The following is a 17,203-nucleotide window of genomic DNA, read 5'->3' as shown; positions in this document are numbered from 1 at the left end:
TATAGTTAGTCAAGAATAACAACCAACACCGCTAAAACTGCATACAATTGCTTAAACTAACCTGCTCTGATCCTGTGTTGAGCAGCAAGTTGGACTAGAGACCTCCCAGAGGCCCCTTCCAACCTGAAATATCTATTACACTAAGTATCAAAATGTTCTATCCGTTAAATCAAGTATTGAACAGTGTAATTTGGAAGACTGTTTCCATTAAGAAAAAACACTGCTACCTCAGCATGCACAATTTTTTTTTTTTAATCAAAAAAGCTATGCCTGCAGCAGTTAGATGGGGGTCTACTTGATTCAGTACCACTGCATTGATTCCTGCCTAGCATTTTAAAACCTTTCCCGGGCAGGTGTCGAGCTATGCTAACTGATAAAGGCATGACTGTTTTAAATGAGGTGAAATAGCACAGAAAGGTATACTTTAAGGACATTTAGCTAAACCCCACATTTTTAAGAGTTTTGAAAACATAAAAGTTACTCACCCAAGGACTCTTATGTTGGTTTCAAAGACAGACACAACTATGTCGTTATCTAAATTAACATCCTTTATTACTTTTTTTACAGCCTCTTCAAACTCTTTGGTTTTATTTAACACCTGGAATACAAATGTAACCAGGTGTTTAGGTTCAACATAGCTAATACAGTCACACTCAGGTGTAGAAGAACAAAAAAAAAGAAAGCATTTAACATGCCTTAGATTGACAGTCTGGTCCTGCAGGGGCATACTCCGATACAGTGCAAACAGACATTAGCATTACTGTTTTTCTCATGAGATATACGAAAGAGAATAAAAGCTGTAGGCAAAGAATAAAGTCACTGAGAATGTACCTAAACTGTTACCCAGGGATTTATTTGTTTGTTCCTTCCCCTACTTCCACACCACGACTGTAGTGCGACAGGACTCAGCGGGCTGCAGGCTGTGCTGGCAGCGTGCGCAAAGACTGGTCTGCTCTGGTGCCTCTGATTTCACCGAAGCCTCCTATCCATGGACTACGGAGCCACATCCTAAGTTCGGGGAATTGTCCTAGCAGTCCTCCTCCCAACAGTTTTCTCCTCGTGCCTGAAGAACAGCTTGGGCATTTCCTACAGATTTTCTTTCACACTGACTTTCTTTTAGTTCAATCAGTCTTTACGAATCTTTATGACTTATCCAATTCATTATCATAAGTGCCTTTAAATTCCACAGTGTTAATCCTGCTCTAAGACAAGAAAATAATAAATAAACCACAATAATCCATTTGAGTGTCTGGTAGAGACTGGGAGTTCCAGATTCCGCATTTTCAACATTTGTGGTCCCGATTCAAAAGGGCCAAGGGTCATCTCACAGCGCGCCATAAAAAGGGAACGGCTGTCAGAGAAAGGGCATTGTGTGACACACACCCCCAATCAGTGCAGTAAGGATTTTCAAAAATTTTTAGGTTTACCTGTAGACGTGAATGGCCAAAAATTCCTGATTTCCAAACTCTGTATTATGATGACAAAATATGTCAAAGGGATTGAAATCTAATGAAAAGTAGTTTATTAATGATTGGAATCTTTTAGTAAGAGATGGGGCATAAGAAGTTTGGCAACATTTCCTGGCAAACATGTCCAGGGTTGCATTTTTAACATATATTTAAGTGCACACAAATTCCTCCATGAAACATGTACATACAATTTAAAAAACCCAAATAATTCAGTAGGTATTAAGAGGTGTTCGCCTGTAAGTCAGCATGTTGCTTTAGACTATAATGGGAAGCAAACTCACATACTTCTTTGTTAAGTTAGAGCTCAAGAAAAATAAGGTAGGAAAGCACCAATGAAATGTGAAGGAACTGCTGAAGTTTTCTTTTTGCAACAAACTCCAAACACCACTATTGCAGCACCTGGAAGTTCTTACAAGCAATAGCCACTTCAAACAGATAGCCAGAGATCAAAGGTGAAGAAAAATTAGTATTTTTTTATGTATAATTTAACAAAATAGAAATCTCAAAATACGTTTGAGCATCAGAAGACAATCTTCTGTTTTATCAAAGTTTATCAATAGGTTAAACTTACCACAAGAGTGTCCAAGGTATCAATCAAGGTCAGTGAAAATCTATGAAACAAAATTTAAGACAGATTTACTATAGACCTGTATGTGAAGAAATTAAATCATTTTTAATAGTAACCAATACCGTGGAAGAAACTAAATTCTCATAGACCACTAGCTGCTAAAAAATTAGTTGTACACAATATATTTAATATCAAAACGCCCTACTAGGTTTCTCCCCTTTGTTAGTGACCTGAATAGGAGCTGATTGAAACAAGCTATGATTAGAAAGATACCTTTATTTACTGCAAAGCTTTCAAACTTCTTGTAAGCAAATTAAATTTTTATTTCTAGTCTCCAATCAAATCTACTAAAAAACCCAGCAGAATGGTTCAAAGTCTTTTTCCAAAGTCTTTTTTTCTTCAACGTAGAATGTTGACTTAATAAGTGTAATAATAAAAAGATTTAGGAAGATCAAAAATCATTCCAAGCTAAATTTCTCCTACCAGAAACTATTCCAATTAGCCGCTTCAGAAAAAGCTGCAATTTGTTGCAGTCAAACTCAGTGTTAAAATTAGTGGTCAAAGACTAAAGAAAAAGATGTTATTTTGTTATGAAACTTCAACGTGGGATATAATGGAACAGGAAAAGGTACAATAAAGGGCAGTAAGGGGGGGCTGAAGGTACGTAGCAGCTTCTGTACTAGGAACACGTGAACAGACTAGCGCTCTTCAGCCTGCAAGAGCAAAAGCTTAAGCATCATTATATGAAGATTTTCCAATTGCACATGGCATGAAGAAAGCAAATGAGAACCTGCTGTTCACCGTTTCTCACAGCAAGTCTCACCTGGTGCCATCCAGCACTAGCAAGTGGCAGGCTTAAAATAAAGAACTACTTATTCCGTAAAAAGGGAACACCAAGTCAGAGCCGTACTGTTTGAAACAGGAATATCACAATAAGGCTTGTCCTGTTCATATATTCTTCTCTAGGCCTGTTCTAGTGCATAGCAAGCTGAGTGGACCTTTAGCCTAACCCAGTAAAATTGCTCTTATATTAAGAAACACACACCACACATAGAACAGAATTTACACAATATGATGGTATTGAAATTGGAAACAGTTACAACTGCCTATTGAAGAGCAAGCATCAAGTATTTAAGCAAGTGCCCCATGTTTGAGACCCTGTAGGCAACATGCGACTACGCATGGAGCGTAATTAAAACTCTAATTAAGTGGCCATATATTAGAATTTTCTTTGATTTGTAAAGATACAAGGGCATTCAGTGAGTGTCGTTCTACAAGAAAAAGAGATTAACTGGTGGCTGTGCACAACCGCATAACAAATGCACAACTTTTCCCATACAAAACGGGGGGAGATGATGCATTGCACAGCTCTAGAGAAGGCCGGCGTGCAAGTATACTCCCTAGCGCCCCAGGGAAACAGAATTGACCTAGCTGTCTCACCCTGTCATTTTGTGATCGCAAAGGCTTGTAGAGAACATGACTGATGAGCCAGCTGGCAAGAAAAAGGATTATATAAGAAATCGGATAAATAATAATATAGCTAATTATTAGGAACAGAAAAAAGCATGTATATAATAAAGCATGTAAATAATAAATAAATACTTACACTATTCAATGCATCTAAAGGGCTGAAAGGTATTTTTACTCAAGTGGTAGTATGCTACTTTGTAAAAAAAGTCATTAAAAAGAATGCATGACAAGGGTTAAAAATACATTCTCTTGCCACTTCTTTCTCATCAGTCCTATCTCTCAATACCTCCAAGGCAGCAGGCTTATATAGGAATCTCTAGACTAAGGAACTTTTGTACATAACAAAAATAACCAAAATTACACGCCCAGTATCATAGAGTGAATTAGAAGCAGAATTCAAGACAAGGACATCAGCTTTGACTAATGCTATTCTGTTTAGGGACACTAAGCAGTGATACCAATAAAAAAAAGCATCAGCTATTTGTTATTAAATATTTGCTTTATAAACATAAAATGCACACATACAGACCACAAAGGAATCAATTACAAACATATTTAGAGTAATTCAACTTTGTCTTTGATTGTTCAATTGAACACAGAGAAAAACAGTCCTTAAATCTACATTTTGTTGGCCAGAGGATCAGCACTTTGTATTATAAGCTATCTTAGCAGAAAAAGTATGTAGAATTTCCATGTCTGCAATAATATTTTATACTTTGGCAAAGGCCTCAGGCTACCACACACATGATAATCATTTGACTAATTATGTTTGAGAGCTTTCTACTAAAAAAAGGCATTTTAAATATCACTTATAAGGCCAGCATAATGGCTAACAGTTTACCATTCTATGCAACTTTTAATTAACCCTTATAACCTCTGTTGAGCAGTCAAATTTACTAATACCATAAATGTCAGCTCACATTTGGAAGGCTTTCCTATAGAAAATACTTGGAGAATGATTAAAAAATTATCTTTGAATCTCATTCACTGGTCAATTCTCTGTTTCTGATTAAGGTACAATTTCACATCAGTTAACATCATGGGAGGAAATAATAAAAGTAAGTATTTCTTACAAATGTTAAGTTTCTGGACACGTCAACTGAACAAACAAGTTTTATGGGCTGCAAATTGTACTTAGGTTCCTAGATGTTTACATGAGACAGTAACGATTTCAAACACTAACTTTCCCAAGGCATCATCCACATCCCCTCGACTTGGTTCCTGACCCCGTACTCGTCCACGACAAGTTAAAGGCATGAGTTCATCAGCTGGATATGCATGCTCCTGTAGGGAAACAACACAAGGGAATAAGTTACAACTGTTACAGCCATTGCAGCAACTCTTCGGAGCCCGTTACAAGGAAGCCCAATTACGCTGTATGTCAGAAAAGCTGCACGGCAATCACAGAATCTTTGAGGTGGGAAGGGACCTCCAGCGGTCGTCTTGTCCAACCCCTCTACTCAAGCAGGGCCACCTAGGCCCAGCTGCCCAGCACCATGTCCAGACAACTTTCGAATATTCCAAGGTAGGAGACTCCACAACCTCTCTGGGCAACCTGTCCCAGTACTCTGTCACCTTCACAGTAAAAAAGTGTTTCCTGATGTTCAGAGGGAACTTCCCATGTTTCAGTTTGTGCCCATTGCCTCTGGTCCTGTCACTGGGCACCACTGAGAAGAGCCTGGCTCCATCTTCTTTACAGCCTTCCTTCAGGTAGTTATCTACATTCATAAGATCCCCCTGAACCTTCTCTTCTCCAGGCTGAACAGCCCCAGCTCTCACAGCCTTTCTCCCCAGGAAAAGATGCTCCAATCTTTTCGTCTTCATGGCCCTTCACTGGACTCTGCCCAGCATGTCTATATCCCTCTTGTACTGGGGAGGCCAGAACTGGACACAGTACTCCAGGTGTGGCCTCACCAGTGCCAAGCAGAGGGGAAGGATCACCTCCCTCGGCCGGCTGGCAACGTTTTGCCTAATGCAGCCCAGGATACCATTAGCTGTCTTTGCTGCAGGGGCACGTTGCTGGGTCATGGTCAACTTAGTGTCCACCAGGACCCCCAGGTCCTTTTCTGCTGAGCTGCTTTTCAGCTGGGTGGCTGGAAATGATTAAACTGTGAACAGAGCAACAGGACCTCCTTCTCCCTGACCTCCCAGAGAAGTCTGAAATAACTAATGGCACATCCAGGAAAAAAACCCCACCAGTTAATTTGAATAGCTCATTGTGCGCTTTCTGAAACAAGGTACCTACGACACTTCCTATAATGTTTCTTAGGCAGAAGTTACAATCTCAAAGACAACTTTAAAACCTAAAACTATAGCAAGCATTATCAAGTGGTTGGTATTTCACGGAGAAATTGACTTTAAAGTCACTTTGGAGATATTTCCAAATGAACACAAGTGACGCAGGGTCACAATCAGTGACAGATAAGAAAGCTCATTTAGAAGGTAAAATAATAAATTGGTAAATCACTACAGAAGGCATAACAAAAGGTAACATTCACAAAAAAGCTTACCAAGGCTGACCCTTTTACAAAGGTAACTTTTTTTAAAAGACAGAGACATTGCTGGGTTTTTTTTGAAAAGTAATGGTTACTTTCCATACTTCTAGAAAAGCACTCTGCAGAGCAAGCCGTATTGTAATATTATTTCTCGTCAGTCAGGCAGAAATAAGAGGAGCGGCACCATTGCCCAAGTCAAGCACACTGAATAAAATGCCTGTTCCTATTCCCTCTCAAGTCAATGCAAGTTTTGTAGGTTTAAACTACCACCAAAATGGGATATCAAATAAAATAGACACAAATTTGAAATTCATCACTGTGCAATAGGAGAGGTTTACCGAAAAATTTTCAGAGTGGCCACTGACAGTAATGAAGATGAATCTTAAATATATCTAATTTCAACAAACACGCATGACATTTCCTCTCCATTAGAAGCCCAAAACAAGTGATTTGGGATGAAACTTCTCTCTTTTGATTTCATCAGGAAACTGTCTGCTGTACTGTGCTCTCCAATTTTACTTTTAGTGGAGAATGAACATGTGGCAGGATAAAAAGTTCAATTACTGCACAGAAACTGCAAGTAAACACATTCAAAGTCTTTCCAAATATATGGTACAAAAAATAATCTATATTGAAACATGAAACAGAGAGGAAAAGAAGGAACATTCTTCTATAAACAAACAGCTCCTACAGCAACTTCTTTTGAAACTGATGGTTTGTTTCCCTGTCTACCACCCTCTCAAGTGTTTTGGTCTTTGCACGACTTGTTGTTCTCCTCAAGTTCAACTACAAAAGCCAGAATCTAGATCATTTTAATATGGCTCAGATGTTTCTGAATATCTGTGCAAAGTATTCAGAAAAACAGATTAAAGAGGAACATGACAAAAGCAATGTCAAAACTAAGATCTCTGGCTTAAATTATGGAGAAAAAAGGTGAGAAAAATTCTGGAGAAAATGGACTTTTGGTCTTACAAAATCATAAGGAACTAGAAGCATTTTGAAAAATAAAACTTCAAGGGAAGTTCTCTGTCTAGAGCAGGAAAGGCTACTGGGTCAAGTGATTTCCCAACCTGTAACTTCTCCGCTTTCAAGTAACCTCAAAGGAAGGCAGCAAGACTCATTAAACATAAAACATGGCACAAATGTTACAATAAACATACTTCTGGAAAATATTATACAAATGGAGCTCAACAGATACTCCGGAATTTCTACACATTCTGACCAAACAGATGATCCTATTGCCTAATGTCAGGATGGTAAATGCAGGGCAGCACAGTACTTGAATAAAGAAGAAAGACGCATTGCTACTAGTGCTGTAAACCAAGAAATACCTACCGGCCTCAAGTGACTGACATTTTCACATATTCTTTCTGACAGTCGAGAAGAAAAAAAAAAAATCCTGATTATTACAAATATTTTTTGAAAGACTGAAAAAACCCAGCAGCTTTTTACTCAAAGCTCCTGTTAACAACCGAAAAAAAAAAGACAAGGGAGTTCCCCCCTTGCATGCAAACATGAATTTTCAGTCTTCTAAATACGCAAGTCTAAAACACATATTAATAGAAACAGAAAATCTAAACTTTTCAGCTGGCTGTTTCAAAAGCAGCTGCAAAGACACTTAATTCTCTTGCTGTCAGAATCAAGTCTGATACCCTAATCTTTTCTTCGACTTTAAACAAACAAGTCATATTTCTCTGTTTGTTTAGTGCTCCAGCATACGTGGCAAGTAAATATCCTTTTGGCTTCAAAGTTTCCAGGATAGCTGAAGTCAGTCTTCTCTTTCATCCAGAATTTTCTTGCTTCAGATGTAGCAAGACACCTACCAGTTTCCAATTTATCATACAATAAACAGTAGGAGCACAGATCCTTTCTACCAGCATAGAACATCTTATCCAATTTTGCCAAATACGTAACAGTTTATACTTCAGAATGCCATGGGAAACCCATGACAAGTGTTTTTCATGGAACCAGGTCCCAAGTAAGTAGTTACAAATTATCACCAAAAAGCCTGACATTTGTTAAACTGCTAAGGTGTCAAAAGCAAGAGCTAATGTTAAAAAGAAAAACTACACCCACTTTGAAAATACTCTTGCTTGGCCTTCTATCCATTAATTCTATAACTCTCATGTACTGTATAAACTTGGAACTCACAAGCTTTTAAGCCTGTACTACATATTGAAGTGTAAAACCATAATTCAGAAACTGGGACACGTGGCAAGATACTGTCAAGAGACAGCGGTTTGCCCTGCGGGAACTGGTGCAACTTGAAAGAGAGGGGTTTCTGCAACAACCACAAAGAACGTACAAAAAGATTGTTAATGTAAACTCAATAAGAATGCATCTTTTCTATTTACCTTATTCACATTTACAGTTTCTCCTCAGAAATGTATTACTTATAGTATATTTGAAAGTAATTCTTACTCGAGGAAAGTCAGTCCACTAAGTAATTCTTTATCCTTAAACATATCTAAACTAAGCTAACGTATTTCAAGGTTGATTAGAGCGCAGAACAGCTCACATACCCACAACATGAAGACACCTGCACAGAAAAATCACAAGTCATATTAAAAGAAACCATAGCGAGCTTACTGTCATATGACAGTCACATACTCAGAAGAGGCTATAATGCGCAGATAGGACACCAGATCCCCTTTTTGTTCTACAAACAGTGTCTGTTTGTAAAAGAGCTACCAAACTGCATCTAACATCTCTTATCACGGAAGAAATATTGTGCATAATTTTTACCTAAAAAATAAGTAAGAGCAATTTGTATTCTCCAGAATCTGATGACTACAGACAGCTCTTCTTGAGATTCCTTTTCCTAGTATTTTAGGAGTCTGGAATTTCAAATTAAGTACTTCACCAAAGATGCAAACTGTTCATAGCTTGACGTGAGATAAACTGGTTTGAGAAAGATTAACAGAGCTAGCAATTCCTAGCTACCACTCTGAAAGCCATCACAACCCTCCTAACACTGCTCTTCCTGAAACTAACATTTGTTCATTTCTTTTTAAAGGCTACACAGGTGCTCTTATTTATTTTAGCTTTGTTTTCATCCCTACCTCCCTGCTATTCCTCTAGAATGTCATGTGCTGTAGATTGCTTTCTCTCCCAGGTCAGCAGTAACAACTCTGAAAACATTAAACAAACAAGTGTGTTACTTACCATATAATTGCTATATGCATGATCAAACATTTCAAGCACTTGGTTTCTAAAAAAGAAAAAAGAAAAAGCATTAGTGGTCTGCCTCACAATGGCCTTTAACACACAGAACTTCTTTAGAACAGCAAGACGTATTACACTTTAATACCTGAATATCAGTAACAGATCCTCTACTAACATACTCTACTCAAGTAAATTAAATATAGCATAATAATTCTTCCTAATTCGGCTACTTTTGTTCACTGTAGAGAGGAAAGACTACTTCTTCACCTAACATGAAATTAAGTATTTGGGGATCTCTTTCAACCTCCTGTGCTTCCCCTTAAATAGCTGTAGATGTCACCAACACATTAAAGCTAGAGATGGGACACATCCCATGCTCAGCAAGAGGCAGCAAACAGAATTATGTTCTGCTTGTAATCACCAATACTAAAACCAACTGATACAGCATAAAGGCCTGTCCGTGATTCAGAAAAGGACCAAAAGTTATGAGGTACACCTCTTCCTTGCATTACAAGTCTCGGCAAGCAAATGCAAAAGAAAATCCTTGTAGATATATTTATTTTACATGTTGGAAAAGCTGTCAAAGTGAGAAATGCTACTATATAAAAAAAGCACTGTTTTTTTGGAGAGACAGCACTACTTCCAATCGTTCCTAACTGTTTTACTGAGGAGCCCTGCAAGGCAAAAGAGCACGCTAATTTCTAAGCTACCATCAACGTAATTCACAATCTCTGCTGATAAGACTAAATATAAAAGAGAGAAGAACACCACAATCATATTCTAAATATCTGATTTAGTTCAATGACTTGGAAATTTAAGAAGTAGTTTTAACTCATCAAGTGCATTAAGTCATCAAAAGAGCAGAGCATGATGCTTTTTTCAGGTACTTCACAGACAACATCCAGTCTGCAGCTCTGGGATCCACTGCAGCGGACAAAACCCCAGGGTTTAGCACGCAAGTGCCATGTCCAGATGAACTAGGTGTACAATGCTGTTCAGTGATGTAGCATACAGAATGCTTCTTAAAACTTTTACTTCTCTACACACAACTTACATTTACAGGGCATTTTCTGAAAGAATTGAATAAATGAACAGATTACCTGCTGCTATTCAGAAATGACCCGGCTTGGTGCCCCCAAATACAAACCGTGGCAAAACATCACTTGCATATGCCTGAGGCATCAGATGATACAGCGAGTGCACGTTACGAATGCAAAAATTTTAAAACCAATTGGTGAATGAAATTTAAACTCCTTATGTAGTCACACGAAGAAAACATACAAAACATTCTACACACAAAGTACCCTGAGAACCCAAGACGGAAACCCCCAGAAATTGTAAGCACCAGAGTTACATATCAACTTATATCTAACAATTAATAACCATGAGAGTATCCAGAGTGTTTCTCCAGCAGAATTTTTGCATCATTATTCTGTGCAACTGACCAGTAGATGGGAAGAAGATGGTGATGAAACTGCCCCAGTAATATATTAAGATCAGGATATGCTTGATTACATATTTGCCTAAAAAACTCCTACCCCATACAGTGCAATACATTGCCACCTATACTATAATCTTTATCCTTCAACTAAAAACTATACTAAAAGAGAATCAGCTTATTACATGTACATGCATGGGGGACCAAAGTAGTTTACCTTACATGCAAGAACTAGGCAAGAACACACATAAAGATTTACCTTTTTTACGATGCCCAAGCACTCACATGCTCCAGAGGCACAGCCGCAATTAGACCAACTGACTACGGCTTTAGATTTACCTTTGATCACTTTTACCCATAACTACACACAACCACTGGCTGCAAGCCTCAAGACTGGAGCTTCCAAAGCGTATGGCAGAAGGGTTTGACCCCACATGCAGAGGCGATGAGGGGCTGCCTGCCCCAAATAGCCGGGGAGACCTGACCCCAAGTACCAGCCCGGCTCTGGCACGCACACCTCAAACACTGCCCGGAGACCGATGCCACGCATCTCGTACAGTCTTCAGGGGGGGGAGAAGGAGGGACAGGACAGACGTTCCCGGAGCTCTGCCGGGCGAGGGGCACACCCGCACCCGTCAAGCCCAACCCAACCCCCGGGGGTTGCGCAGATCCCCCTGCCCCAGCACGGCGAGGGCCCGGTGAGCTGCGAGGGGACGCCGGTGCACCGCAAAGCCGCCGCGGGCGGTGGGCTCGGCCCGGGCCTGGCCGGCCTCCACCCCGGCGGCCCCGAGGGCGACCCGGCACCGCCGTCGTTTCCCCCCCACTCCCGGCCCGACCCGCCGCCGTGGCGCTCACCCCAACCGGCGCTTCTCCTCCTTGCTCATGGCCCCGGCGCCCGGAGCGGCCGCCAGCACGGAGGAGGCGGAGAGCAGGCCAAGGGCCAGGAGCTTCCACGGCCTCCTCCAGCGGGGCCCCCGGTCGCCGCCGCCCCGCCTCTGGCAGCCCGCAGCTCCGCTCATGGCCGCGGCCGCCTGCCCGCTGCCGCTAGGCCCGGCTCCGGCCCATCCCGCCCGCTGCCCGCCCCTCGCGGCGCGGCGGCCGCGGCTCCCAGCGCCGACGCGCAGGCGGAAGGGACCGGCCCTCCGCTTTCCTGTTGGCGTAGCCAAGGAAACCGCCTCGCTCCGCCACTTCCGGGTCCCCCCGCACGCGCCGCCCCGCCGGGCCAATAGGAAGGGGACAGGAGCGCCGCGAGGCGGGAGGACGCGCGGGCCACGTGACGGCAACGGCACGCCGGGCGAAAGGGCGACGTGGCCAAAAGGAGGGGCGGGAGGGGTGGAGGGGGGAGAGGGGAGAGCGGCGCGCAGGCGCCGTGTGGCCGGACTACAATTCCCGGCATGCACCAGCGCGCGCGGCTCGGGCCCCGCGGCAGGCGGCGGGAGGGTGCCCGCCGGGATCTGTAGTTCGCGCTCCCTGAGGCGAGGGGCAAGGGCCCGCCGCTGCCGGGGGGACGGCTCCCGCCGGCAGGAAGGTAGCCCTCGGCCGGGGGAGCGCAAGGGAAGGTGTAACGCAAATGTTTCCTTCACTCACCCCCCGGCAGCCGCTTGAAGTGCATTTTTTTTTAAACAGAAAACCCCCAAACTAAATGACCACACACACAAAACCAACCTCCCAGCGATGGAAGGGCAGAGCTTCTTTTATTTTCATTGACAAGCGTTTTTACAAAGCTATAAGCAAAGTACAATGTGTTTCATATCCTGTCCTTTAAAATTGGCAACTCCGTAAAATAAAAGAGCGGTAACGTCCCCCGGCCTGCGCCCCTCAAGGCACCGCGCTGCTCCTAACCCTCGACCCTCCCGGCGGTGAAAGGGGATTTGTTATTGTTCCTAGTTTACAAGAGAAATAATTCATTTCAGGTAAGTGTAGGAAATGCCAAGAAAGTGACAAAAATTATTGACTCAGTGGATTATTACTATTTCTGATCCGTGGTCCAACCTAACCTTGCAGATTGCTGACCTCTAAACTGCTGTCACCACTACCCAAGTCTGATTAAAGACAAGAAAAACGCTACTTTATCCATTTGCAAACAACTGAATGTACAGAAAACGTCCACGAAAGCAAAAAATCAGTCCCCGAGCCATGAGGGACTTCAATTTAAATGGCAGAACAAGGCCATGCACAGGCTAAATCTTCCCCGTTCTTCCCCATCCTACTTAGGAAAAACAAATAACGCCGAGCATCTGCATTCAACAACTCAATTCTTTAATATTACAGGAAAATATTACCCAGATTTAAGCCTGCCATAGAAATAACTCAAAAAGGACTACGACGGGAATGTTTATGCTAAATACTTTCTGTACAGATGTATCTAATTCATACTAGTTGTAAACAGCTTTTGTAGGAGACTGCAGCCTTCTTCACAGACAGTAACCGTCGCTGTCCTGCGAGTCCTCTTTCATACAAAACGCTGTATTAAAAATGTCATGTCCCCCAATTTTAGCATGGCTAAAAGAGACTGCTGCTGCTTAGCTGTAAAGCTCACGTTATAAATTTGAAGTCACTTAACATTCAGTACCAATTAGAAATAACTGATGAGTCGTAAAAAAAAAAGGAGCTGACAGTGAAATAACTAATGATTTGTAAAAAAATTGGCTGACAGCGGTTTGTGTGTTTACAAATTAGTATTTTGGCATGAAATATAAGGAGGAAACAAGTAAAAGTACTTTTGCAAGGAAAACATCTGTGACCTTAATGTTTCTATACCGCAGCATGGCTTCTGGACAAAACAGGAGTTGCATTTATTTTACAATAGTGACATTGCCGTTGGTCCAGTTACTCAACAACTTTCCTTACTTACGCAGTAATATTTGCCTGTTCCTCTAGTGTCAATTGTCTGTTAGTATTACAGCGAATTTTAGTAGCATTAAATAATCGACTTTGCACAGTTTGTTGAAGTTAAATGCCAACAAGTACTACGGTCTCAGGACTTTGTTATTTCTTCCCATGGCTTTATGGGCATAAATCCTGCAGTCCTTACTGTATTTATCATTAACCTTTGCTGTCCTGTACTGTATTATATTTATTCATAAACAGTCTGAAATACCAGGCCAAATTTTTAAGGTGCCTTGAACTGACCTCTAAAGTGAGGTCTTGATCTTTAAAGCCCAATTTATTAAAATACTGTTTTTCATTTCCAAGCTCTTCTGTGCACCGTCTTTAAATTGTGCACGCGAATAATGCATATAAGCAACTTTGTGCTTAGATCATGATTTGATACGGACGATAATACACCAGGTATGAAAGCAAAAGGTCTCATTTTAATACTGCTTTTGAAATGTGATTCTGCCCTCCAAAATCTAAGCACATGTGAATAACCTTTGGCCGCTTTTTGCTTCAGTTAACACCTGTAATAGAAATTATATGCAATGATTATGATATTTCACAATGATTGCAATTTATGATATAGTGTATGCACCTAAAAAGGCCTACAGAACTGGGTAACTCCAACTTAAGTCAGTAAGAATGGGAATGGCAGGACTTTTAATATTCTGTATTAGATAGCCATAAGTGAATATATTTTATGGTGGGAAGTAAAACAGAAAGATGCTGCCTAATGGTTATAGTTATTGTAAACATTCTCATCTTTCCCCTCCATAAAATAAAACAAAATAAAATAGCCATAAAGTGCTCTGGAAGGCTAAATAACCCAGAAGTGCAGAGTGGGACTGAGAAACCTGCTCCCATATTTTCCCCGTTTTAAATACAGCAATAAGAGAAAAAACATCAGAACACTTGCTTGTCTTTAATATCCGTCAAAACTTTAAAATAATTAAGTTAGCAGTTTAAAGAGTTTGCATAGAGTGTGGCTTTTGAGCAACCTACTAAATTAACTATTTGGTTCTGTTTAACTACTGAAAGTTTTATTTATTTCCTGTATACTGCATGCAAATACTAAAAGCATCCTTGAATAGCAATGTATGTACCAACCACCTAAGAATCACTTGTCAAATCCATGCATTTAAAAGTCATGAGCTACTCCCCTGCTTAAACACCTAAGAGCAGTTAGGTTGTTAAAATAACTTTATAGTTGGGGGTGAGTTGCTTTTGAAGCATTCAGTGGTCACATTTTCAGACTTTCTCTATAACCATAAAAGATAGCAAATTTTAAGTGAAAGATGAGGTTCCCCAACAGTAACCTGGTTTTAAACAGTGAGGGCTTTAACCAAAAAGAAACCTATCACCCATCACTCAGGAAGGGATCCGTGCTAAAACTGCAAGAGCTGGTAATACCACAATAAAGCCCGTTTCCTCTCGCTCCGACTCAAGTGAGTATTCACAACTAAACAGGGATTACTGGAGTAAATAAATCTTGCAGGGCTGGGCTGAAAAATGCTTCTTACTCTTCAGAGTTTTGCTGTGCATAACTATCTTCTCTGTTTTCGCCTGTGAAAATATCTTTTACTTCTGTGTTTTTTATTTCCTTGTGTGAGGATGATTCATCTTCTGGCTTCCCTTCACCGTCACCAGCCTCTGCATCTCCTGTGACCTCTACGGCGCTAACCTCGCCCTGCTCCAGCACCGAAGAAACTGGCATATCTAGCAGTCCTGTTCTTGGGTTTTCTGTATCCAAAATGGGCATTTGCGTTGTGTCTGGATTTTCAGCAGGATTATGGAAAAAGCTCTCAGTCCCTGCCTCCACCGGGACAGCATGGCTATTCCCTGCTCCTCCTTCCTCCCCATCTAATATTTTGCCTTCAGACACATTTTCAGTGTGTTCCTCTGGTTGCAATGTATCACTTTCGCAGCTTCCCACACCTGTGTACCAAACGCTTTGCTTGATATCCACCTCTGCCTTTGCCTCCTGAGGCGTATCTGAGCTTTCCACCAGCCACTCTGCCTGTGCCATACTGCAGGCCCCCTTGGACACGTTCTCTAAATTCGTACCATCTGTCCCCAAACTAGACGAAGACGGTCGGTCCTCCTTGAACTCCGTGCATTCTGCTGCATCTTTATTCATCATCGTCTGGCTCACTTGAGTTTCTGCCACAGCCATTTTGCTCAACTCATTGTTCCCTTTATTGTGCTCCTGCAACTTTAATATCTCACCTTCACAAATCTCCTTTATGTTCTCAGCTGGAGTATCTGCTGGTATCTCAACTGTTACCATGAGCAAACTCCTTATCTCATTCACATCGTCAGGGGATTTACAACTCTTTTCTTCTGACTTGCTTTCTTTTTCAGGATTATCCCCAAACACTCCTTTCCCTGTATTTTCATCCTGGGAAATAACCCTTGTCTCAGTACTCGCTCCTTGGTCATTGCTTTCTTTTTTACTATCCTCTTCAAACCCTGTTCCTACTGCATTTTCACTCTGAGATAATTCTTTTTCTACCTTGGTTTTCTCTTCTGCATTCCCTAAAATCTCTGCTTCTGCTACATTATCATGTGGGGAAGTCAGCTTTATCTCAGCAGCTTCTTCCTGTACTGTGCTTTCTTCTTCAGTGCCACCAACAAACGCAGCATCCGTTGCCATTTGACTCTCGGAAGTTACCTTTTCCTCCACAGCTCCTTCACGTACCTTAAGTTCTTTTTTAGCACTGGCTCCAAAATCTTTCATGGCAGTTTCAGTCCCAGGAGCTACTTCTTCCTCCACAGCTTCTTGTTGTGTCTTAAGCTCTTTCTCAGTGTTCACTACACACTCCACTTTCGCCATGTCTTCATTCTCCAAACCAATTTTTTCCTCTGCAACTTCTTGTTTTGTAAGGGTAGCTGGAAGGGATTCTTGTATTTCACCGATGTCTGTAATGACCACTTCTTCACTTTTGCTTGCCTGATCACCAGCCGCATTAACAGAAGTGACTGCCTCTTTGTCTGATGACTTCTTATCATCAGCATCCTTCTCCCAAGAAATTTTTTCCGTCACAATGAGCGTTTCGTCACCTTGAGTTTCAGTGTCTGACATCTCGGCTCGGGCAGTGGAAGGTTTCTTCGCAGGAGTGGTTTGTGCTGATCCTGAAGGGGTCTTCAGGTCCGTTAAGCTGGACACGCTTTCACAGGGCAAATTCAAATTATCTTCAAAGAGGTTGTGCTTCTTCATAATGGCAGCTTCTTTTATCACTAAATAAAACAGAAAGATCAACTGTTTAGGAAAGACTGACAGAGGTACCTTGAAAAAGGTACACTGCTTTCCTGAGTTTCTAGTGTCATACATTTTGATATCGCAGACAACAGTAATTTTCATTTTCAGCTTGCTTTTTTAGTTTACATTTATTTGGGGGCGGGAGGGGGGGAATTTTATCTGTTCTGAATCATGGAACTTCCATACTGACCTAAGCATTGCTGTAACAGAAAACTACCAGAGGACCCGCAATGCACAAAGCTAATGTTTCCATGCAGAAGTATTTACACTGAATATATGAATAAAAGTGTGCTCGTTACATTAATTATTATACTGATGTTTTTGAACAGGAGTGCCAAAGAGGAGCTACACTACAGAAGCTTGTCTTTTATCTAGGGTATAGACAGACAGACAGATCCAGAGAGATACAAGTATTTTATATATCTATATATGCCATCAAGAATAGTTTCGTTTTCAGACACA

The 17,203-nt window shown here is 41.3% G+C and overlaps 2 protein-coding genes across 3 annotated transcripts in view; both read right to left on the bottom strand.

Moving 5' to 3' along the window:
* EDEM3 (ER degradation enhancing alpha-mannosidase like protein 3) overlaps positions 1-11,624 on the bottom strand; it is a 31,702-nt gene extending 20,078 nt beyond the window's left edge. The window contains exons 1-5 of one of the 2 annotated variants that reach the window (XM_059821882.1): positions 11,461-11,624; positions 9,168-9,213; positions 4,691-4,791; positions 2,041-2,080; positions 486-598 (exon numbers count right to left, since the gene is read on the bottom strand). In XM_059821882.1, coding sequence (XP_059677865.1) covers positions 486-598; positions 2,041-2,080; positions 4,691-4,791; positions 9,168-9,213; positions 11,461-11,624 — 464 coding nt within the window. The remainder of the gene's footprint in view (positions 1-485; positions 599-2,040; positions 2,081-4,690; positions 4,792-9,167; positions 9,214-11,460) is intronic. The other variant, XM_059821883.1, reaches the window with a different exon arrangement.
* Positions 11,625-12,304: 680 nt separating this feature from the next.
* Positions 12,305-17,203, bottom strand: part of NIBAN1 (niban apoptosis regulator 1) — a 72,029-nt gene continuing 67,130 nt past the window's right edge. The window contains exon 14 of the mRNA XM_059822132.1: positions 12,305-16,719. Within this exon, the coding sequence (XP_059678115.1) occupies positions 14,999-16,719 (1,721 nt within the window). The 3' untranslated portion in view covers positions 12,305-14,998. The remainder of the gene's footprint in view (positions 16,720-17,203) is intronic.

The sequence above is a fragment of the Gavia stellata genome, chromosome 10 (genome assembly GCF_030936135.1).
Source record: "Gavia stellata isolate bGavSte3 chromosome 10, bGavSte3.hap2, whole genome shotgun sequence".
In the NCBI taxonomy this organism is placed as follows: Eukaryota; Metazoa; Chordata; class Aves; order Gaviiformes; family Gaviidae; genus Gavia; species Gavia stellata.
This window is presented reverse-complemented; position numbering and strand designations above follow the sequence as displayed.